The 23018-nt window shown below is 56.5% G+C and overlaps 2 protein-coding genes across 2 annotated transcripts in view; both read left to right on the top strand.

The window, feature by feature from the left end:
* The window catches only part of itpr1b (inositol 1,4,5-trisphosphate receptor, type 1b), a 31781-nt gene extending 13136 nt beyond the window's left edge, over window positions 1-18645 (top strand). Inside the window, 29 exon segments of the mRNA XM_052074969.1 lie at window positions 8-133; window positions 205-333; window positions 1238-1358; window positions 1437-1621; window positions 2160-2308; window positions 2789-2900; window positions 3614-3649; window positions 6107-6142; window positions 6710-6757; window positions 7246-7375; window positions 7490-7674; window positions 7973-8156; window positions 8520-8755; window positions 8982-9182; window positions 9850-9960; window positions 10043-10138; window positions 10222-10356; window positions 10498-10605; window positions 10704-10896; window positions 12565-12687; window positions 13670-13845; window positions 13924-14088; window positions 14170-14359; window positions 14655-14741; window positions 14825-14976; window positions 15046-15211; window positions 15318-15478; window positions 15612-15773; window positions 16751-18645. Coding sequence (XP_051930929.1) covers window positions 8-133; window positions 205-333; window positions 1238-1358; window positions 1437-1621; window positions 2160-2308; window positions 2789-2900; window positions 3614-3649; window positions 6107-6142; window positions 6710-6757; window positions 7246-7375; window positions 7490-7674; window positions 7973-8156; window positions 8520-8755; window positions 8982-9182; window positions 9850-9960; window positions 10043-10138; window positions 10222-10356; window positions 10498-10605; window positions 10704-10896; window positions 12565-12687; window positions 13670-13845; window positions 13924-14088; window positions 14170-14359; window positions 14655-14741; window positions 14825-14976; window positions 15046-15211; window positions 15318-15478; window positions 15612-15773; window positions 16751-16837 — 3990 coding nt within the window. The 3' untranslated portion in view covers window positions 16838-18645.
* Window positions 18646-19052: 407 nt separating this feature from the next.
* On the top strand, window positions 19053-22478 carry bhlhe40 (basic helix-loop-helix family, member e40). The gene is made up of 5 exons (XM_052077300.1): window positions 19053-19446; window positions 19520-19583; window positions 19674-19781; window positions 20042-20165; window positions 21019-22478. The coding sequence occupies exons 1-5, from the start codon at window positions 19388-19390 to the stop codon at window positions 21762-21764; spliced, it is 1101 nt and encodes a 366-aa protein (XP_051933260.1). The 5' UTR covers window positions 19053-19387; the 3' UTR covers window positions 21765-22478.
* Window positions 22479-23018: the final 540 nt, after the last annotated feature.

The raw sequence follows: 23018 nt of genomic DNA on the forward strand, positions 1-23018 counted from the left end.
TTTGTAGGTAAAGATGGCCTACATCAACTTCCTGAACCACTGCTACGTGGACACGGAAGTGGAAATGAAGGAGATTTACACATCCAACCACATGTGGAAGCTGTTTGAAAACTTCCTGGTGGACATTTGTCGGGTGAGCAAACGCGGGCGTCCCTCCCGAGGTTTTGGCCAGCGTAGCGTCTGATCCGTTTTGTTTCTGTCCAGGTGTGCAACAACACCAGTGACAGGAAGCACGCCGACAGCGTGCTGGAGCGTTACGTGACGGAGACGCTCATGAGCATGGTCACCTGTTTCTTCAGCTCTCCTTTTTCCGACCAGAGCGCCAGCTTGCAGGTCATCTTTTCACACCGTAGTGCAAGCGCTTGTACGTTGACGTTCGCAGCCCGCTCCCATATACGTTGCCATCTCTGCGTCGTTTGGCTCGTCGCTTTTCAACGCTTTTTTCAACCAGCTCGAAAGATGAGATCGCTTTTGAGATCCAAAAGAGGCGAGCAATTCTGCAGTACACCGAGGATGAGAATGCCCAGTTTCGGTCTTCATCGAAGAGCAAAATGGAGGCATCTCGGCACGCACGCAAGCTATTATTATTGCTTTCAAAGTTGTCCGGGACCTCGCTTGTGAGCCGTTGAGGTTGATTTCAGGGCTCTGGAAAGGACTAAATCCCCCAATCGCTATTCCTGTCTCTGCACAGATGGCTCGCGACGTGTATGGGAGTAACGTTGACTTTTTCCCGTCCATAGTTTTCCGAGCGCTACGCCGCCTGCCTGGGTGTGCCTGTCAAAAGACTGCGTTTGTGGAAGTAGCTGTGGATCGGCACTCTGTGGCTCGTTCGCAAATCCGTGGGTGTGTTGCACAAGGTTTCACTGGAACCGGCTGCGGGTGATGCAACGGTCACTCCGCGTCAAAGTGCTTTGTCGCGTTGCGCTTTGTTGTCATCTTCCGTCCGCCGGTCGCTTCCATTTAAATTCCGGCGGTTTTGCTCTCATGATTGTTATCGTTTTCCCACGAGTTGTATCGATGACATCGCGAGCCTCATCTTCTGGGAAAGATAACCCAGGTATTTATTGTCCTCTCGGCCCGAGATTTCCCCTTCGCCGAGTAGCGAGCGGCCGTTAGCCGTCGGCGTGACGCGCCGATGGCCGGGAACGGCCGGCTGGCTAAAATGCGCCCGCCCGGCCTTGCGCGCCGTAGTTGGGGAGGCGACGGTCACTGGTGTGCCGTATTTGTCGCTTTGCAGACTCGCCAGCCCGTGTTCGTCCAGCTGCTGCAGGGGGTTTTCCGAGCGTACCACTGTCACTGGCTGAGCCCGCTCCAGAAAGCTTCGGTGGAGGCTTGCATCAAAGTCCTCTCGGACGTGGGTACGATACGCCGACGGACGGCTGCATCCAAAGTGCGGCGCCGCCATTAATGGAGCCGTGACAATTTTCCCACCCCAGCTAAGAGCAGAGCCATCGCCATCCCGGTGGATCTGGACAGCCAGGTCAACAACCTATTTGTCAAGTCCAATACCGTGGTCCAGAAGAGCCTCCTCAACTGGAAACTGTCAGCCAAGACCACCTCCAGACGAGATTCGGCAATTCCCACCTCCAAAGACTACAGAAACATCATTGAAAGGCTTCAGGTGGGCAAAGAAACGTTTCCGGCGCTCATCCCCACGCCTTCCTCCGAACGCGCCGTTTTGCGTCGGCCCTCGCCTTGCGGGAAAAGCGGCTTCTCTCATTTGCCTCCTCGCTCGCGGAAGAGGAAGGGCACGCGGGGCCAAAGAATGCCGACCTCTTCGCAGTCGCCTTCTAGGAAAGCTTTTTGAGGACCCGAACTGTCGCGTGTCAAATTCTTGCGACGCATGACGTTCACCGGAAGGCTCGGACGTCCCTCCGAAAAGTCGTCTCGAGTCGTTTTCATTGAAACGGACGTCCCGTGGTCCAAGCGAGTTTCCGTTCACAGGTAGTCCCGTGGCTCACGCACGTGAAGTTGACCTCACCTGACCACAAAGCCGCGCCTGCAACGGTCGAGCCGGTCGAGTCTCCTTTTACCGGCGCCACTGTACTGATAAAAAGGCCCATTTTGTTTGCCGTGGTGAACTCGGACCCACGGGGACGGATCGGCGAGGCCTTGTCGTGGAAGCCCGGCTCAGACCGCGTCCCTCCGTCCGTCCGCAGGACATCGTGTCGGCTTTGGAGGACCGCCTGCGGCCGCTGGTCCAAGCCGAGCTCTCGGTGCTCGTGGATGTGCTCCATCGTCCCGAGTTGCTCTTCCCCGAGAACACGGAAGCTCGCAAGAAATGCCAAAGTGGAGGATTCATATCCAAGTATGCAACCGCACTCCGTGTTGTTTAGTGACGTCGGGGAAGATGTGCTTGGCCGAATGCCCTGACCGTGTTTAAAGTCAGTTCTCACATGACGCGCACACTCTGCCTGATACCAGCTCAGACTGGATTAGAGGCCAAGCGGCGGGGCCCACGGGGTCCACGGGGCCCACGCGGCTTCTGGGATTATCCAAAAACTCGGCTTTGTTCGAGACCCTTAGCGTGTCAACTCTCGGCGCGGCCGCTAAATCCCGACCTCGTGTGCCCCGTGATGATTCGGAAGCTGCATTGCGCTGTGGAAAAAAAAAGGAAGTCCGACTGACGATGCCCGATGTCGTTGATCGAAGGCATTGGCAGCTCTTGGACTTGCGGCCACTGAATCTGTGCAATCGGCTATCTTTGTGTTCCGTTGAGCGATTGGAGCCGAGCGTGTGGTAAATGCCATGGTAACGGATGTTTTTCCCTCCGTACGCTGCCGACCAGACTCATTAAACACACCAAGCAGTTGCTGGAGGAGAATGAGGAGCGTCTGTGCATCAAAGTACTGCAGACCCTCAGGGAGATGATGACCAAGGAGCGTGGCTACGGAGACAAGGTACCGCCCCCAAGTTCTCCCCAAACTCCGGGAAACGTTCACCCTTCCCCGCTGCGCACGACGTCCCCGCGAAACGCCTTTCTCGGCCAATCGCCTTTCAAATCGAGCAAGTGAGAGGTGCGCGTCTTGCAGCATCGTAAAAGGAGACCAAAAAAAAAATCCCCCACGCACAGAGACGGACAGATCACGACTAGTCAGAGTGCACTGAAATGCTCTCGAAAGAGGGAAATGCAGAATTGAAAGGAATTTTGGCATGACTCCTTCTTGTGACTGGCTCCAAGGCAGCCCAGCCATTTCAAAGCTCCCCAACGGCATCGCTCTGTCGACAATATGTTGAGGTTTTGTTTCAGGTTTTTTTTTCTCCGCTATGGCGTTTACGTGAGTGGAAAGGTTTATCTCGGGCCTCTCGCTTCCGCCTGCGCTACGTCGGCACGTCCTTGTCAATTTGTCTCAGGTTTGAGAAATCGCACCACGTGCGCTCGATTCATCTCTTTGCCTCTCGCGGCTACGATCCCAATCGCTCAAAGATCAAAGCCCGTGCGTCTATTTGAGTGAGCGCGTGTGGCCGTTTTGCTGGCTCGCGCTTTGAGTTTGGCCCGCGTCGTCCTAACGGCATCGACTAACATTGCATGTTGTGCGTGCGGCAAAGCCAAACACACTAACTGAGCTGTACTAATTCTGCCCCTTATCTTTTCTTTTTTTTTTTTTTCCAGCCGATGGCCTTTGACGATGAAACGGATGTGGCCGAGGTCGATTCTATTCATTTGAACGCCCGCAAATAGTTTAGACCTGCTTTCTCGTGTCTTATCTGTGAGCTTTGTGGGCAGCTTAGTGCATCCCATCCCGGCTGAAGCCTTCCAAATGCTCCGGGCATCCACGCCATGTATCATTCATGTCGTTGGCGCGTTCAAAGCGCAATGACAAATTCTGGCCTGAGCTCGGTCCATTTCCCCCCCCCCCCCCCCCAACGCGATGGGCCGCACGGGTTTATTTCGAGCCGGGCTCCATTCAAAGCATGAAAAGAAGGAATGGCGAGTCTCTGCGTGGCGAGTGCCCGGCGCATTTGGTCAGCCCCAGCTCCTTTGCAGTCGTCCGGCACATGCTGCGAGTTTGCATAGCGTGCCGTGCGCATGCTGTTGGAGGCTGGCCTTTTTTCTCATTTGTGCTTTTCCAGCGTTTTGAGCAGAGAGCGCTCGCTGCACAATGGAGGGAGTGTTCTTCTGGATCAGAACCATGATAAAATCGGCTTCACCATCTCCTCTTGTCCTTTTGCGATCCCTTCAAGTAGTTGTACGTGCACGGAGGAGTCCAAAAATCCACCCTAAGCACGTTTGGGCGATGGCCAATCTTGAATCTGATCTGGTTTGGTGACTCGAGCGGGGGATTCTCGGCGCGGGATGGCGGGCGTGTCGTACGTACGTGTGCGCGCGTTGCGCAACCATGCGTGATGGTGAGCAACGTGCACCGGGAAGAGAACAAAAGCAGGTTCCCCTTTTCGGCTCGTCGTTGTGAGGAGGTGTCGCGGGGACGCTGGGTGTGACCGCACCCTTGCCGCATTTGTCATGGGTGACTCATGCTAAAACGGGGCTCCGCGTGGAGCTTCATGGCGTCTCACCGTCGTCTGTCGCGGAATCATCGGGGAGCCCGAAGCGACTCCCGTTTTGATCGGGCCGCCGGCTCGCTGCGCAGCATTTGGCTCTCGGGTGAAATTTGGCGACGAGCCAAAGATGATTTGCAAGCGTTTGCAGGGGAACTTCATGTGACCTCCTCCACGCTTTTGAATGCGCGTGTCCAACTGTTGCATGTTTCCATACTTTTTGCGCAAGTTGCTGTTCTCCAACGAGGAGCTCAATGGCAAAATTCGCGACGGGCGTTTGATCCCGGAATCGGCCAATGAATGTCCCGCTTGGATTCAAGCCGATGTCTAAAATGGGCGGGGGGGGGGGGGGGGTTGATCGTTAACACCACTGCGGAGAGCATCGTGATGTTGATGAGATGAATTGAAATTTATTCTTCAATTTGGAAGGGGAAGCGGCACGTGAAGGCGGCAGGCCAGGTTCTGTGCTCGTGGAGCCCCGTCGCTGTCCTGCGCTGTACGTCGTTCGGTCCGTGCGCTCACGCTTGCCTCACGTGCGCCCACATCCTCTCCGCAGCACGGCTTGCAGGGAATGCAAAGAACTATTTTGATTCGCCAACTGGAAAAAAAGATGACCCCGCCACATTCTGGCTTTTTGGGCCACGCGAACGTACTCTCAATTTTCTCTCTGTCTGCTTGTGTTGATGTTGTTGTTGTTGTTTTTTTTTCCTCCCGCCAAACAACCTCAGACAGACTCGGCTTGTCCTCGTTTATCCTTCCCGACTGCCAGAGCGGGTGAAGTCAGGAGGCTGTTTTCTTCTTTTTTTTTTTTTCCCCCCACACTCAGTGGGGGGCGGGGGTGCAGATTCTTCAGCACTGTCCCGGTTTCCCCAAGTTCAGACTTGCGCGATTCTTGGGCTCAAGCCAGCTTCAGGAAGCTGTTGCATAAGAGCCAACACCCCCACGCTCTCTTGTTCTTTTTTTTTTCTTTTCCTCTTTCCCGGAATATAAACGCTTCAGCGATGTGGCAATTGAGCGTGTTTATAAGCAAAGGCATCAAGTCTAGCAACCTGCACAGGGATATGTCAGGGATAAGTCCACGCAGCCCCATTCGAGTGACTGCATCTTGTATTTAAAAAAAGAAAAAGACCAACATGAATTTAATGCCACGACATTTGTGGCAAATCAAAAAAGGAAGTGTTTTGATAGGGGAAGTCAAAGCAAACGGTTGGCACACGCGCGCACACCTCCTTACCATTCGACTGCGTTCACAATCGACCGATGGCATCGAAAGTCCCATCAAACGGCGGTCGGCGCATAGCCGTCTGCCGGCGGCCTGACGGCAGTCCGCAGCCCGCGGTCGGGGACCCCTGCCCGAGATGAAACCTACTTTGTCATTCAATACGCTGGGCGTTGCAGGCCCGTGCCCAAATCGTATTTCGTGTTTCTGTCTTGCGCATGCATTGTGTATGTGGTGCGAATGCTCGGAGCTTCCCGAAGAGAGCGACGTTTTGCCGCAGTGTTTAATGGTCGCCCGAAGGGACGTCGGTGACGACTCGCCTTGTAGCGCCGTCGCTAAGTGAACAGCTCGGAACCGTGACTAACATCTCACGCCTTTGTTCCCCATCAGCCGGCACCTCCACCCGAAGCCCAAGAGTCTTCTGAGGTGTGTTTCAGATCCACCGTGACTGGCCTAGTGTTGATCTGTCATCGTTTTCATTCCATCCCCCTCCCCGAGCGTTCATCTCCAGTCGTATGGCTTCTTCACCGTGCCTCTCATCAGATGTCCTGTGAAGAAATTCCCCATCCCTTTTCATTTCGTCCAGTATCTCTTTGGGTCCAGATCTTGTGCCAAGGCATCAATAAGTTTGATGTTGTTGTTGTTGAATTGGAGTTGTGTCCTTGTCATTGTGGCGGTGTGTCTCTCCCTCACCGGCATGCTGGCAAAGGCGGGCCAAATCATTTCCGCCGTGGAGGAGGCGCAACGTGCCGGACCCTTCCTGACGATGGCACTTTTGTTATTTTTTGGGGTTTAGTTTGAAAATGGGCTCCTTCGTAATGTCGTCTTGTTTGAGTTGGAAATGAATTGGTGCACACGCCCGCATGAGAGCGACTTGCCCCCGCATGATGTCATTTGCGCTTCACGCATGTCATGGAATGTGCACGCTGAACTAATTCCTAACCCTTTGACTTTTTTGGATTGCTCTCTGCTAACTCGACTCACCCTTAAAAGGAGCTTGACCCCAACCAGCCTCAGAAGCTACTGGAGGATCAGAGGAGGGTAGGTACTTAGTTTGGTCTGCTTCGGGTCTTCTGCGGACAATTAACTAACTAACTAACCCCCCCGCGGTCACGCGACCTCCACGGCACGGCGCCCGCTCACCTTTCTCCTTCACGTGTTTGGCAATCACGCAATGGCTGACTGTGTCATGGATAAGTGCCTCTGGCATTTGCATCCGCTCCTTCCCAAATCCATCGGCGGGCAACCCGACGGAGGTCAGAAGGGACGAAGAATCCGCTTTTGTCCAGTCGGGGTCGTCGGCTCTCGAGATTCTTGTTTTTGAGGGACTTAAAAAAAGAAAACGTGACAACGGTATCCTCTTAAAAGTGGACGTCTAACGATGGTGTCCATTTTTCCCCCTTCTCTAATTAGCGTCTTTTCAGACGCCACTCGAGCAGGCGCTTGACCGGGCCCATCGATTGTGACAATAATTGAAAAAAGGAAGGTCTAAATCGCCGCATAACACGGACCGTATCCTGTCTCGATAGGGAGAAGCTCTGCGGCAGATCTTGGTCAACCGCTACTACGGAAACGTCAAGTCCGGACAGAGGAGAGAGAGTCACACGCCCTTCGGCGCCGGGCCGCTTTCTGCCGGATCGCAGGGGAAAGCTCTGACAGGTGGCTGATGTGATGCAAGATTGGCCCCGGCACGCCCGCGACGCTCGCATGATGGATGGACGGATGATGTTCACCTAAGAAATGATGATCATCTGACTGTGTGTGCGCGCACAGTTGTCAGCCCCGGGGTCGGAGGGCGCGGTGAACTGAGTTTAGCGGAGGTCCAGTGCCACCTGGATAAGGAGGGCGCTTCGGACCTGGTGATTGACCTCATCATGAACGCCACCAGCGATCGCATCTTCCAAGAAAGCATCCTGCTCGCCATCGCCCTACTGGAAGGCGGAAACACCGTCATCCAGGTGAGCATCCCGAGAGGGTGCGCGGTGGAAGGTGGCGGTCTCGAGGTTGAGGTGAAGTTGGGAGTGGCTTTCCTCAAACAAACGTGGCTGCCTTTTTTTCGTTTGGAAACCCTCGATTGGCTTTTGCGTGACTGACAAAAGCTAAGACTTCCTTTCTACACAACGATATGAGACGGCGACGCCAAAGCCCGCCACTTTGTCTCCGAGTGTGGATTTGCTCGCTACGGCTGGCGTTTTCCAAGGCCGGCGGGAGCGCCGGATAACATGTGGATAACATGCGACTTTGCCTTTTCCCCAGCGCTCCTTCTACCAGCGCTTGACGGCCGATAACAAGTCTGAGAAATTCTTCAAGGTGTTTCATGAGCGCATGAAGCTGGCCCAGCAGGAAATCAAGGCCACGGTGAGCGTCAACACCGGCGACCTGGGCGGCAAGAAGAAAGAGCAAGAACCCGCCGACAAAGAGGCGCCGGCGCGCAACAAAGGTCAGCGGCGCTCGCTTAATCACATTAACGTCGGCTCGGCTTCAAAGAAGGGAAGCGCTCGGCCGGCGTCGCGCGCCAACATCTCTGCGCTACGTTCCCGGTCGCTTGTTCTGCGAAGAGCTGGCGCGAGCGTGCCGCCACGCGTCTGGTTTGTTGCGCCGGGGCCCGCGGGCACTTCTCGGAGGAGAAACGTTGCCGTTTGCGATCACTGGGCTTTACCGCGTCGACTCGGGGCTCTCGAGCCGGACGCGTTTGTCTCCGCGCTATGCTAGCGCACGCGGGCCAAAGACAAAGGCGCCGGATCGACGCAAACCGTCGAACGCTTTGCCGGCCGCGGTGTGCGACTTGAATTGTTGCGCTCAGTTGAGGACGCGCCGGCCGCGGTGACCGAGGAGGCCAAGGAGCAGCTGGCGGAAGCCTCCGCCGCCACCGAGAAGGCCTTCGCCAGCTACCGCCTGGAGCGCCGGACGGCGGCCGACGTCCCCTCCGCGGCCGGCGCCCCCCGGGACGATGGCGAGATGAGCGCGCTCATCACCGTCATGCAGCCCATCTTGCGCCTCATGCAGCTGCTGTGTGAAAACCACAACAGAGATCTGCAGGTGGGTCTCTCCGAGCGGCGCCGTTCCGTTTCCCGGCGAGCCTTCTTTGGTTTTCTTGTGAAATGAAACTGGGTCCAAAATAGGCAGCGCTTGCAGAACTGGTGGCGGCCCGTCACCGTCTGCTTTCGCTATGAGCCGCGCGTCATCGTCGCGCTGGAGTCGGCCAGACTTCCTCCCACGCGGGCGTCGCTCTTGTCGCTCAACCTTTGATCTCGTTCCACCGCAGAACTTTCTGCGCTGTCAGAATAACAAGAACAACTACAACCTGGTTTGCGAGACGCTTCAATTCCTGGACTGCATCTGCGGCAGCACCACCGGGGGCCTGGGCCTGCTCGGACTCTACATCAACGAGAAGAACGTGGGACTCATCAACCAGACTGTGGAAAGTCTCACCGAATACTGCCAAGGTCCCTGTCACGAGAACCAGGTGACCGGCGCCCAAACGCGTGCCGGCGCGCTCTCCACAAGCCACAGAGACGCCGGGCCCATCGCAATCGTGTTCCGTCAAACTCCTTGCGGAGCCCCTTTTCCCAAGCGGGTCTTCAAACGTAGCTCCGCCCCTCGACCTCATTGCTTATTCTGCTCCCGTTTTAGTCGAGGCCGTGTCCGTTTGTGACGCGCCCTTTGTCCCAGCCGGCGCCTAGCAGCCCTTCTCACCCCCACTCCCCCCCCCCCCTCGCGCCCATCTTGTGGTAATTATTGTTCCTGCGAGCCATCAAAAGAGACCTATTTGCCCAAATCGACAACAAGGCGGCACTCGGGCAAACTTGACCTTCCGTCGCGAGCCGTGAAACGCCCCCCCCCCCACCCCTTCGGCAGCACGTGACTGCCTGCGTGATATCCAAATCGCCACGCGCGTCAGTCAGGAAAGGAGCCGCCCCCAAGCCGTCCACGCGCTTGTCGTCGGCCGCCGGTGGTTATTTACGCAAACTTGGTAACGCGCGGGACGGTTGCGGCGGCATGGCGGCGCCACCCCGTTCGGGATCGCAAACGGCAGACGGCTGACCGGTTGGATGGCGCGGTGAGGGGAAAAGAGAGCCCGACCGAATCCAGGCCAAATGTTTTGAACGGCTTTGTCTTTGTTTGGCCCGCAGAACTGCATCGCCACTCACGAATGCAACGGCATTGACATCATCATCGCGCTGATCCTCAACGACATCAATCCCCTCGGCAAGAAGAGGATGGACTTGGTCTTGGAACTCAAAGTGAGTCATTAGCCTGACGCCACCTGAGATTGAGGCCACTTTGATCCTGTCTGGAGGAAATCAATTCTTATTGTCCCCGCAGAACAACGCCTCCAAGCTGCTGCTGGCCATCATGGAGAGCCGCCACGACAGCGAGAACGCCGAAAGGATCCTGTACAACATGAGGCCAAAAGAGCTGGTACGCGCCCAGACTCGGCTCGCCCGCCGTGTCGGCACGCGCTCGGGGACGCGGCCATCTCCTCTGTCACCTCTGGCGCCTAGGTTGAAGTGGTCCAAAAGGCGTACATGCAGGGGGAGCTGGAGCTGGAAGAGCCTCAGGAGGGAGAAGACGGACAACGGGAACATTCGGCGTCGCCGCGAGACGTCGGCCACAACGTCTACATCTTGGCCCATCAAGTAAGCGCGCGCGCCACGTTGCACGCGGCACGTGGCCTGTCCCTCCAACGTCAGAGCGCTTTGGGGATGCTCTTGGCTTTGAAGAGCCCGTCCGTGGGCGCGCTCGGCCTAAGACGTTGCTTGCGCCGTTTGTCCTCAAAGTTGGCCCGACACAACAAGGAGCTGCAAGCCATGCTGAAACCGGCCGGCGCGTCCGGAGAGGGCGACGAGGCGCTGGAGTTCTATGCCAAGCACACGGCCCAGATTGAGGTCAGTTGCCACTGTTTCAGCCACTTCTCAATGGGGTGGGGGGGCGGATGCGCGGCCAACGGGGAGGCCCCGAGAGTGACCGCGGCGCTTCCGTCTAGATCGTCCGTTCGGACCGAACCATGGAGCAAATCGTTTTCCCCGTGCCCAACATCTGCGAGTTCCTGACGCAAGAGTCCAAGCTGCGCGTCTACTACGCCACCGAGCGCGACGAGCAAGGCAGCAAGATCAATGACTTCTTCTTGCGCTCCGAAGACCTCTTGAATGAGATGAACTGGCAGAAGAAGCTGCGAGGTACTCAAGAGGCCACTGGTAACGCAAAGCCCGCTCCCTGTGCGTCTTCCTCCTCTCTGACTCGAGTGCCTTTTTTTTTTTTGGTTGCCTTCCTCTCACATCTCTCCGGAAGCGCGGCCGCCATCCGAGACTCTAAATTTCCATCCGGGGGCTCGAGTCCGGCGCCCCGGCTCAATTCGGCATAGGCGAGAGTGGAGACTCTTACGACGCTCCTTACCCGTTGGGACCTGGGGACTGGCGTTTTCCAGCTTGCGACGCCTCAAGAAAATCTGTACGATCCATCCTCAATCCATAAATGGGATTGGGGACGCCGTGAGCGTGGCGGAAAAGCCAAGCGGGAGCAAGCGCAATTGTTTGGGAGAAATGAGACAATCGCTCCTCAACCGCTGTTAATTGACACATGATGGGGTTTATCATGAGAGGAAAAAAAGCCCCCCGCCCCCTCCCATTAATGGAGACAAACACAAATGGCGAACCGTTGCCTATAGCCGTGGGATTCCCGGTGAGCAAAAGTTGATTGCGTCACCCTCCCCTCAAATGAATGGCGCATCCTCCTTTTCGAGCCTGGACTCGATGACCTCGCGGAGAGATGTGAGTGGACGCGTTAGCATGCGCAACGTTAGCCCATTGCAATAAGTGCCACAACTTGCTGCTTCCTTCATCTTCTCAATTCTTGGCTCAAGCGACTCACGGCTGTCTTTAGCTTTGCGTTTAGACGGAGCGATGCAATTGTGGCAAGATTTTTCTTCTTCAGTTGGAGGTTGTCAGGCGTTGTTACTTTGATTGAATCTGCTCTCAGGCGTTTTCCTCGGGCCGGCGTAACGAGACGGGCGAGGCAAAGCGAAGCGGCTTTAAGTCGATCAAATGGAATTTAGCGGCCGTTTGCTAAAGCGAAGCGTTTAGCGCGTGAAATGTTTGGACTCTTCAAGGCGGGAGATCAGCGCCTTTGATTGGGATTTGTACGGAGATGCCTTTTTCAAACTATGAACATCGGAAGCCATATTTGGTGGACTGGATGAACGACCCCGGCCCGCGCCGCCATATTTCATTTGCGAGAGATGTCGTCGGCGCGCGAAGCCGCCGCCCTTTGTTCCCCTTTAGCTCGACCGGCGCGCCGTGACTCGTCCCGCGACCGGACGCAAAACATGACCAGCGTTTCTTTATTGTGGGAAATGGACGACTTCTACCCAAATGAATAAGCGCAAGCGCGTGACGTCTTTTGCTAAAGTTCAGGAAGTCCCCCTCCTGCGCTTCCTCTACTCGTAGCGGCGAAAAGAAATCCAACAACAAAAAGCTTTTGGCTATTGCACTGATCTCCTGACCGCAGTCTGAGTCCTGCCTTTGTGGATGCTCCCGTTTGAAACTCGTCTCCTTTGCGCTCGCGGACGGACGACAACTTTGAGCGCAACAGACTTTGACCGAGCCGCTGTTGTCAGTCTTTGCGATGAAATGCGCGTCTTCATTTTCTGTTGCCTTTTCTATTTTATTGGCCGTGGCGTTGGCAGCATGTGCAAATTCATACGCTTCATTTGATGAGGTCGCCGCCGCCGCCGCCGCTTCCGAATCACTTGTGAGGTTTTGTTTTGCCGTTGCCGAGCGCCAAACGCCGGTTCTTGATTCCATTGGGTCTGACTAATTTTCCGCGACTTCCACCGCTTGATCTTGCAGCCCAGCCCGTCCTCTACTGGTGCTCCAGGAACATGTCTTTCTGGAGCAGCATCTCTTTCAACCTGGCTGTTCTCATGAACCTGCTGGTGGCCTTCTTCTACCCTCTTGAGGGCTTTCGTGGAGGTTAGCGAGCTCAAACTACCCCCCAACCCCCCTGCCTCCCCGTGTCGTCTGCAAGAAACTGCTTATATTGTGCGCTGCCCTCAACGGATAGGTGCAAAACAAGGCCCGGCGGAAATATCCCCGTTGTTCTCTGTGAATCGAATCATCGCGGCGGGCACGCGCGTGCCGTTAAGGCTTCCATTGTTCCGGAGCGGAGAGAAGACTGCCATTGTCACGCTCATCAACTTTCAATTGTTCGGATCCGGGCTCCAACGGCGAGATCCCCTTTGTCGGGACTTCCTCTCGTGACCCGAGAGGTCGTCGGGGTGGCTTGCGAGGCGTCGCGCGGTCATGAGCGTCAAAGGTGCCCAAAGCTTCGTGCCATGACCCAACGATGACTTTGTCGCGCCGTCAACGTGACGTCTTTGCCGGGAATTAGTCGGCGATCGTCGCGCTTGGCGGAATCTAACGTCGACGATCGATAAGTCGAGAATTTGCCCCCGAAAACAAAGCGCGTGACGTCCGAGGTTCTCCGTCCGCTTTTGTGGCCGAGTCCCAGCGCGCTCGAGTGCCGCCCCCGGTCCCTCCCGAGGAATTGGGCCCGAGCCAAGTATATTTTTAGCCGGCCGGCTTACGTAACGAGCTCGGAGCCGAGCGCGGAGGCTTCCGAATGCGGCGAGCGGCCCGTCCTCCATCTGAGCGTCTTCCTGCCGTTTCAGCTCCTGGTTCAAGTGGCGCTGCGCTGCTAAGAGGGGGCTTGACATGAAAACCCAAAATAAGCATTTGGACACCGAGCGGCGCTCAAAAGAGATTGCTACCTTCTCTCCATACAGGCACACCCCATGCTCACCGTGATCCTTTTAGAATAGTGCGGGACCCCCCCCCCCCTTTCCAAACATCATCTCGGGCTCCCGAGTAGGCAGCGGGCGTCCACGCCGTCGCAAGCCTGGTCGCTGTCGGGAGGGGGCGCTCATCTGGCATTTTGCGCTTTGCCGGTCCTCAGGAGCGCCGGAAGCTCATCTGTCCAGCCTGCTGTGGCTGGCCATGCTGGTTTCTCTCGCCATCGTGATGGTGGCGCCTCAGCCGCACGGCGTGCGGGCGCTCGCCGCCTCCGCCATCTTGCGGCTCATCTTCTCCGCGGGCCCGGAGCCCACCTTGCTTCTCCTGGGCGGCTTCAACGTAAGCTTGGGGGGGGGGGGGGGGCAGGTCCCGTCCGCGATTTGCGCTTTGAACTCACCGGCGCGGCGCCGTCGTCAGCTGTGCAACAAAGCGGTCTTCCTGGCGAGCTTCGTGGGCAACCGCGGGACCTTCGCGCGGGGCTACGGCGCCATGCTCGCCGACGTGGAGTTCCTCTACCACCTGCTCTACCTGATCATCTGCACCCTGGGGGTCTTTGTCCACGTCTTCTTCTACAGCCTGCTGGTGGGTGAAGGAACGCGAGCGCGGGCGCGGCGCCGGGTCCCGCCGCGCGCTTTGACGGCCGCCGCCATCTTCTCTTTCCAGCTCTTTGATCTGATTTACCGCGAGGAGACCTTGCTGAACGTGATCAAGAGCGTGACCCGCAACGGCCGCTCCATCGTGCTGACGGCGGTGCTGGCGCTGATCCTGGTCTACCTCTTCTCCATCGTGGGCTACATCTTCTTCAAAGACGATTTCATTTTGGCCGTGGACAGGATACCCCGCCGATCCCCGGGTAGGATGAGCGCCTCTCATCTCGCCTTCCCTTGCGTTTCGTCCGACGGTTCTCCTGACCGCTGGCGCGAAAAGAGAAAAAAGGAGTTGAGCTCAAGTCTGGCGGGATTTGCTCATGGTCACGCACGGCGCTGTCCGCTCTCCGATTTGCCGGCGGGGGGGCGTTCACGTTGAGCATTGAGCAAGAGCGATCAAAATGGTCAAGGAGGTCGCCTGCGCTCTTGTAAAAAGACGCCGCTCCACCCCGCAAATCTGAAGCTGATATTTTGCGCATCCTTTGCCTGGATTCCTTGCAGAAGTCGGAGCCGCCGCCGTGATGGGGCACTTCTTCTCGGGTGGAGCGTGCCAAAAAGAACATGGAGACAACTGTTCGGCGCAATCTGGTGAGTAGGTGACTCCTCGTGCGGACCGGAATTGACCAAAGCGTCACGAGAAGCCGTCCTTTTCATTTGCGTGCCGCCCGTAGCTTCTTCCCTCGCCGCGCAGCCGTCGGCGCTGGTGATCGAGGACAAAGAAAGAACGTGCGACTCCTTGCTCATGTGCATCGTGACGGTGTTGAGCCACGGCCTTCGGAGCGGAGGAGGCGTCGGGGACGTCCTGCGCAAGCCTTCCAAAGAGGTATCTTGTCTTATTAGTCATTTTCTGCAGCCAGCCCGGGTGACCCGCTTGTCGTCCGACCTTTGGCAGGAGCCGCTCTTCGCAGCCCGGGTCATTTACGACCTGCTGTTCTTCTTCATGGTGATCATCATCGTTCTCAACCTCATCTTCGGCGTCATCATCGACACGTTTGCCGACCTGAGGAGCGAGAAGCAAAAGAAAGAGGAAATCCTCAAGACCACCTGTTTTATTTGCGGTGAGAAGGGTCCCCCATGAGACGCGCGGATCGCCGCTCGGAGTCGGCCGAAAGGAGCTTTTGAAGAGAGCCCGTCGAGCCGGTCCTTTGTCCTTTGTGCTTTCAGGTCTGGAGAGAGATAAATTTGACAATAAGACGGTGACGTTCGAGGAGCACATCAAAGTGGAACACAACATGTGGCACTACCTCTTCTTCATCGTGCTGGTCAAGGTCAAGGATTCCACCGAGTACACGGGGCCCGAGAGCTACGTGGCCCAAATGATCAGGGTGAGCTGACCGCCCGCCGCGCGCTTACGACGCTCCCGATTCCCGGCGGCACTTGAAGCCACCGCTTTCGAGGGAGGCGGCGGCGGCGCAAGTGCGGCGCTTGGCCCTAAGCCGTCCCCTTTCTCCACGCCAGGAGCACAACCTGGACTGGTTTCCCCGGATGAGGGCCATGTCCTTGGTCAGCAGCGACGCGGACGGGGAGCAGAATGAAATTCGGAGCCTCCAGGAAAAGCTGGAGTCCACCATGAAACTGGTGTCCAACCTCTCGGGCCAGCTGACTGAGCTCAAGGAACAGGTGGGTTTGCCCAAGCCCAAAAAGCTTTGCCCGCGCCGCAAATTCAAACCCTCAGATATTTCTCGGCCGCTCGGCGCGGGTAAGACCGGGTCGCGGCGTGGGCCGGCGTGGCTCGATTCCTCGATCTGGGCTGTTTTTCTAGTCAACGCCGTCGTACGATAAAGGGGAAGCGCGCCGAGAGGAAGTGAATGTCAGCGAGACCTTTCGACCCAGACGGGAGGAAACCATGGTGTTGCTAAACGCGTGTGACGTGAGGGCTGAGGGCTGTATGTCCTTTTTTTGGGGGGGGGGTTTCATGGCTAGGAGTGCCCTGGCCTTTGTCTAAATCTGGGGCATCGCAGGCCACGTTACGGTTTTGCTTTCTTGAACCCAATTGAATGTACCATAGCCTCAACAAATGGATGAAAAACACATTTTCAACCGGCCACGAAAAAAGACAATTTGCAATTCGGGTTTTACGGCAAACGTGGTCAAGTCGCCGCCCATATCCTTTTGCGAGCCACATAGAAGGATGTTGAGGGCCTTGACTTTGACGGCGCTGGTCAAAATGATCTCATACTTGCGCTTAAAAAGCAGCAACGCAAGTGGGTCTTCTTCATGGAAATGGCTTTCCCTCCCGCCGCGACGCCTTTCGGCTTCTCCTCGTGACCGCAACTTGGGGCCGATGTCGCTCACCAACGTGAAAGCCAAAAGGAAGACTTCGATCGCTGGCGAAATGTTCAGCCGTGACGGCTTACTTTTTGTGTCAACTTGCAAAGATCCAGCGACAACGTTGACTGAACACAAAAGCAGGTTTTGCTTTTTTGCAATCGTTCTCTACGAGCGCTTTTCAGCAGCTTCCGTCTGATGGCAGAAGTACCACGCACAGAAAAGCCGGGTGTGTGTGTGCGTGTGTATATATATATAGAGAGAGAGATGACTTATTTTGTCCCCCCCCCTTCCCCCCACCTCCATGGGTCCATTTTGTCCGCTTTTAGATGACGGAACAGAGGAAGCAAAAGCAGCGAATCGGCCTCCTGGCCCACCCCCAGCACATGAACGTCAACCCCCAGCAGCCCGCTTAGGCCCGAGAGTCGGCGCCCCGAGCGGCTCGGCGGCATCGGCCGTCGGCCCGGACCGAGCCGTCCCGACTCCCGAGCTCGCGCGCCGCGTGACCTTTGTGAGTACGGGAAGTTGCCCGTTTGACGGAAAGACTGCCGACGGCGACTTGAGTCACGTTCCGACTCGGATCGCTGACGCTCGGCCGCGCTCTTCTAAAACCAGAAAGGTCTTTGTTTCCCATGTCAGATTGCAGCGCTCGTATTTCATTTGTCCGCTTTGGCCAGCTTCCATTTGAAGCGTTTTGGGCCGAGCGAGCGCTATTATTTGCCTTTTGTCTTTTGCGCAATTCTGTATTGAAATAGGCGAGTTGCGTCCCACGTCTGATGTCACGCCGTTGAGCCCTAGTTTGTCTTTAAGTCTTAGCGGATCAAGTTGGGGACTTGATTTGGACTTTTGCTTCCGCGCCCGTTGAGACGATGCTCTGTTGGCAAAGGCGCGGGAAACGGATTGCTTGCGTTTGTTTGAGAAGAATTGTTGATTTGTAGGATTGTTAGAAATAAGGCCAACTCAAGACCATTTTTTTAGTTCTCTAGTCGGCATATTTATTCAAATGAATGTTCTTGTCTCGTTTTTGCTGATAACGCAAGTTACAAGATGTCCCGTTGTCGTCGTACGCACAATCAGCCTCTTTGCAATGACACATTTTGATGGGAAAGATGCGGTTCGGCTGCAGGGCGGCACAGCGGGGCGAGCGCTGAGCGATGCCGAGGTCGGGCGGGGGGGTTGGATTCCACGGCACGGGCCTCCCCCGCGCGGGCTTTCCTCCCTCATTCCAAAAACACGCCCCGGAGGTGAGGCGATGCTGCTCGTGCGTCTTTGTGACTGACCGGCAAGCGCTTCGGGGCGTCTCCCGCCTCCTGCCCCAAGACGGCCGGGATGCCCCCCCCCCCCCCCAATCATTTTGTGGCACGTACCGGCTCCAAATTTAGATGGTTGAGCTCTTGATGCTCAATAAAGATATTTGTGTCCAGCGGTCAGCGCTGGCTCGACGTCACAACCCGGGGGGGGGGGGGGGGGGGGGGGTGGCGCGGAAGGTCAGAGTTGTTTTTCTCCCTCGCAGTTCGGAGGCAACGTGACACGGAACAAGCGGATCCAGTTGAGCGCAATTGTAGTCGTGGCGGCGAGCGTCAAGCACCCGGCAAAAAAAAACCCTCCAGGGCGCAACCACTTGGGAGCTTGTGTCCACATAACACGCGTTGGCCCCCTGCCGTTCGTCGTCTCCCAGAATGCGTTCGCGTTCAAATCCGATCCGTTCTCTCCAACGTTGAATCGCATGAGCGTACGCCCAGCGAAAACTGAAAACCCGATTTGAAATTGTTCCGATCCGAACTCCGCCTCCCCTCGCCGGGCTCCCGGCGGCCACTTTTTCCAGCAGTCGGCAGAGCGAGATCAGATCATCCGGATTGATCTCCGGGGGAGACGTTCAAGTGATGCGGCAGATTTTAAAAAATGGATGCGCGACGTTTGAAGTGTTGCGACATTGAATCATTGTGCCGTCCTGCAATCACCAATCGGTCGTTGAAACGAGATGAGGAAACGCATTTTTGCCGGCTCATCCAAATCTACCGCTGGTGTACTCCGATCATCTCGATGGTGACGTCAAGCCGCGGGCGGCACGGCACGGCTCATCCCGTGCGCCCCGCTAATCTTATTCGTATCACGATTCTTCATTCTTTTGCTTGTTTCTGTGTTGGAAGTGAAGCGTTTCCATTTTGCGCGCCGTGTGAGTGATTTAAGCCATAATAAAAGACGTTTTCTGTCATCTTCAAAAGCCTCCTCCAAGCTCACTCGTATTCTTTGGCATTGGACTCAGCATGACTTTGTTTTGTTTCTTGCTTTTACCGTTTGGTGCTTTCTTTATGACCGATTTGTCTTCCTGTTTCTTGTGCATGTTCAATTGCTCCGTGTACAGCAATTTGGATGCAGCCATGGCTCTTTGAAAGTGTGCTCCACAAATACTCTTCACTTGACTTGTCTGCCGCTGCTCTATTTTCTGCCTTTGCTAGCCAAAGGGGGGTTGGGGTTGGGGGGGGGAGTGGAAGACAAAAGCTTGCACACTGTCCAGGGAGTCAGAGCCGGTGGCCCGCGGGACTCGGAGCTCCCGTGGGTGGCGACGGGCCTGCTACGGGAAGAGGCTGGACTTAGCACGGGGGCGGAAAGGGAGGGAGGGAGCCGGCGGGGGGAGTCCTTGAAAGCACGTGAGACTCATGTGATGCTCGGTGTGTTTGGAGGCGAGGGACGTGGCCGGAGTCACAGTCACAGGACTGCCACCCGCCCCTTCGCTCCTCGCGCACACTCTGCACTCAGACCGACCGACCGACGACGACGACGACGACGACTTGAGTCCGTCAGGAACAGCGCACAGCAGCGGCGCCTCATAGGAGGGGGGTGGGGTGTGGGACCGACGCGCGCGGTGCACGCCGCTCGCCCGAGATACGGAATAGCCGAATCGTCTGGGGGCGGGGGGGTCGGATCGCTTCTATTTGTCGTATGCTTGGAGACGTTTGAGCAACATGGAGGCGACGAGGAGGGCGCAACCGCCGCCGTCGCTGGACATCGCCGAGGTGACGGGGTAAGGGTGACGTCACAATCCGGCTCCTCCGCCGAAACTTTGGCTCATCGAATCGGTTCGCTTTTCTGCCAAGGATGGACTTCTCCCTGTACGCGTACAAGTCCAGGAGGGGCGCCAAACGAGGCGACGACGGCAGGGTAATTTCCACTTTTGTCGCCCCTCATAATATAACACGGCGAGAATCCGCGTCAACGTCAGACTTCCACCCCACCCCCCTCCCCCCGCAGGAGACCTACAAGTTGCCGCATCGACTCATCGAAAAGAAAAGACGAGACCGAATCAACGAATGTATTGGCCAGCTCAAAGATCTGCTGCCGGAGCACCTCAAGCTGACCGTGAGTCTTTCGTCAAGCGAACCGAGTTTGAGGTGGAAGAAAAGAATCAATGGGGGGGAAAAAACGACAACAACAAAAAGAAGATAAATTGCAGAGTTGATCGATATTGCTTTGCGCGGTGTTGACTGAATCCTATGCGGCGTGTCGCGCGTGCGCGCCGCTCGCCGGGTGCGTGAGGCTCGGCCTCTTTTTGTTTTGGCTGCAGCCCGCCGTTACATAAGAAAGATCAACATTCTTATCGGAGCTCTTCCTGTTTTTAGACGCTGGGTCATTTGGAGAAAGCGGTGGTGCTGGAACTGACTCTGAAGCACGTCAACGCCTTGAACGGCCTGCTCGAGCAGCAGCGGCGGAAGATCGCGCAGCTCCAACGGGACTTGCAAACAAGTACGTTTGACCTTTTGACCTTACGGAACGTGCGGCCGTGCGTGTGAAAATCCCCAATGGAGGCTTCGGGGGTGCTTTTACCCCTCTCACCTACACCTTTTGTATCAAAGCACTCCCGTACGATCGAAAGTCGGCTCTACGAATGACAAGCCCCCCCCCCACACACACACTTCAAGCTGTTTTTCACTCCCAGTAAAAGGACACGACTGAAACAGCCCAAACATTCAACAAAAGCCCGCCCGCTGTCAACCGCTATTGCATACCTGTCAAGTTTTCGGAGCGCCAACTTGTATAAACTACCAAAAATATCCTTAGAACATACCAAAGCATTTTATATGTCAAAATAACGGCACAGAACCCCCCCCCCCCCCCCCCCCCCACCCACGAAATGCTCAATGCTATTTCTTGTAGATCTGCCTCATGTCTAATCATCATTCGACTTAGTGGCATGACTGTGTTCAGAGGAAATGAAAGCATTCGAGTAGACGAGCACCATTCTGGGCAAAAGCAAACGGAACTACCTGTTTGGGGCGGGGGGAACTCTGGTTAAACCGTATGAGTTGACAGGTCCGCTATTGTCGGCCCGGCTGACGCAGACGATCGCCCCAAAAACGTACGGCCCTCCTCCCGGGCGGGGGCGGCGTTATCCCCGCTCCGACCAAGACTAAAATGGCAAAAGGTGCTGGCGCGTTCCCCTGCTCCGACATCCTCTTCTTGCAGCGTCGCAAAACTCGGAATTGGGACTCGCGTGGATGTCGTCAAAAAGGCCAAACAAAACCTCCGGAAGCAGATTTCGCTCATCCGTGACGCGGCGGGGTCGCCGAGTAACACGTTTCTTGGACCGTTGCGGCAGGCGACCGCGGCGGCGGCGACGACGACGACCCGGAGGTCGGCGAGCGGATGTTCCGTTGGGGTTTCCACCTGTGCGCCGAAGAGGTCCTCCGCTGTCTGGCCCGCCGAGAGGGCGGTCGGGACCCGATGCCGTCCGTGGTGGCGAGCCACCTCCGCCAGGTGGCTTCGGAGGCGCCGCCGCCGCGTCAAAGCCGCGCGCCCGGCCAGGGCCCGTCCAACAACTGCGTTCCCGTCATTCGAAGGACTTGCCCCGGCGCCCCGGGCGAGCAGAGCGGCAGCGACACCGACACCGACAGCGGCTACGGGGGCGAGCCCGGCAAACGCCGCCCCGAAGCCCGCCGCTCGGAGGAGGCGGAGCTCGAGCGCCCGGCGGCCGACGACGGCGAGCCTCTGACCAAGAAGTCGCGGGCCGGCCCCTCTGAGGACCGAGGCCTCCCCGCTCCTGCGGCCGGAGGCCCCGGCGGCTACGCGGCTTTCTCCCCCGAGCGGCGGCCGCTACCCCTCCCCTTGTATCTCCTCCCCCCTGCGGCGGCGGCGTACCTGCCCGTGCCGGAGAAGCGCTGGTATCCCGGCGGCGTGCCGTTTGTCTACCCCGGCGCCGGCGCCTCTGCTGCCGACTTAGCCCCGGAGAGCCTCTCCCCACCTTCGCTGATGTCCCAGGGGGCGGGGTCTCCACCGGTACGCCGCAGCGGCGTGGACGGAGCTTCACAACGGGGCTCCCCGGCAAACTCGGAAAGCAAAGACTAAAGCCACTTGGGCGCTTTCGCGGTCGAGGAGCGAAACCAGGCCAAACATGTCCGCCGCCTTTTTTTAATGGTCCGTGTGCGGCCTCCCGCGGGTCCTCGTGCGACTCCGAGACACTGTGAACCTGCGACGAGGAGTGCGCAAGAGACCCTCTTCGCCGCGCCCTGCGCTCAATGTCACGAGTCAATCCAGAATGTACACACACACAGTCTACGATGAATGTAAGGATGAAAGAAAAGCCCCCGGCGCGATACAGTTGATGCTGCTTGGACTCATTGGATCTGCTGTCGATCCAAAAATAGGAGATCTCCCGATCATGTGTTTTGGGCTGTACATGATTAACGTTTGACCAAATTCCTCTTTGCGTTGCCCACGCCATATCGCTCATCCCGCGGCAGTCTCGCTAGCTAAACAAACGAGTGTTTGTCAAGAATTCAGGGCGTTGTCCCGTTTGGGAGGTGTGTCACTCGATCCGTTACGGCGATGTGTCCTTGCAAACACGTGACGCGCGCGTGCGCAATTCCAGAGCAAGCCGAGCCTGATCTCTCGGAGTCATTGAGTGCAGACATACGGACAAGGTCTTTTCTGCTTTACTAGCATCTTGCGTCCGTTGGCGGACAAAAAGTAAGAGGTAGCCTGGATTTTTAGGTTGACATTTTGCAACGTACTCTTGATATATAGCCTACACAAAAGTCTGAATAAACTGTTTTTGTGGTAGTTGTTCTCTCCCCGTGGAATCGGCCGCCTGTTGGCGCCGGCCGTGCCGACAGCTCTCCAACACACGCTTACATAACACTTACATAACGCCTCAAGTAGGCAAGCGCTCCAGCGTCTTGGATTACAAGCTGTAAACATGTCACATTGTGAAAGGTAGCAAACGAACTCTGGGTCCAAGTCTTGGCAGCAATGCATTAGGAAAAGCTTGCGCCCATGCTTAGGCCACTTTGGTTTTTCTCAGCATCAAGATTCATATTCGATGACGTGAACTGAGAAACAATCGATGCGATTGGTTAAGCGCACAAGATAAGTTTGTGTTCAGAAAACGGCCATCTCTTTCTATTTGAAACTGGCATTCGTTTACTCACTGAACAGCATTTGTACGGTGACGCTTGTCCATCCATCGGTTGCGCGCCATTAAACGACGACTCGTGGATAGGAAAGATTTGGACCAAAAAAGAGCTTTTGGTCTTTGTAAGCCTTCTTTTTGCGATCATTATTTTTTGTGGTGCCCTTCAGTAGCGGAGAGAATGATGCACG

The sequence above is a fragment of the Hippocampus zosterae genome, chromosome 9 (genome assembly GCF_025434085.1).
Source record: "Hippocampus zosterae strain Florida chromosome 9, ASM2543408v3, whole genome shotgun sequence".
In the NCBI taxonomy this organism is placed as follows: domain Eukaryota; kingdom Metazoa; phylum Chordata; class Actinopteri; order Syngnathiformes; family Syngnathidae; genus Hippocampus; species Hippocampus zosterae.

Excerpts from the sequence above, each read along its gene's own strand:
- bhlhe40 (XM_052077300.1), top strand. The coding sequence starts at position 19,388 with ATGGAGGCGACGAGGAGGGCGCAACCGCCGCCGTCGCTGGACATCGCC. Across the intron at positions 19,782-20,041 it reads CGGAGCACCTCAAGCTGACC|ACGCTGGGTCATTTGGAGAA; the intron begins GTGAGTCTTTCG and ends TCCTGTTTTTAG. Across the intron at positions 20,166-21,018 it reads CCAACGGGACTTGCAAACAA|GCGACCGCGGCGGCGGCGAC; the intron begins GTACGTTTGACC and ends CCGTTGCGGCAG.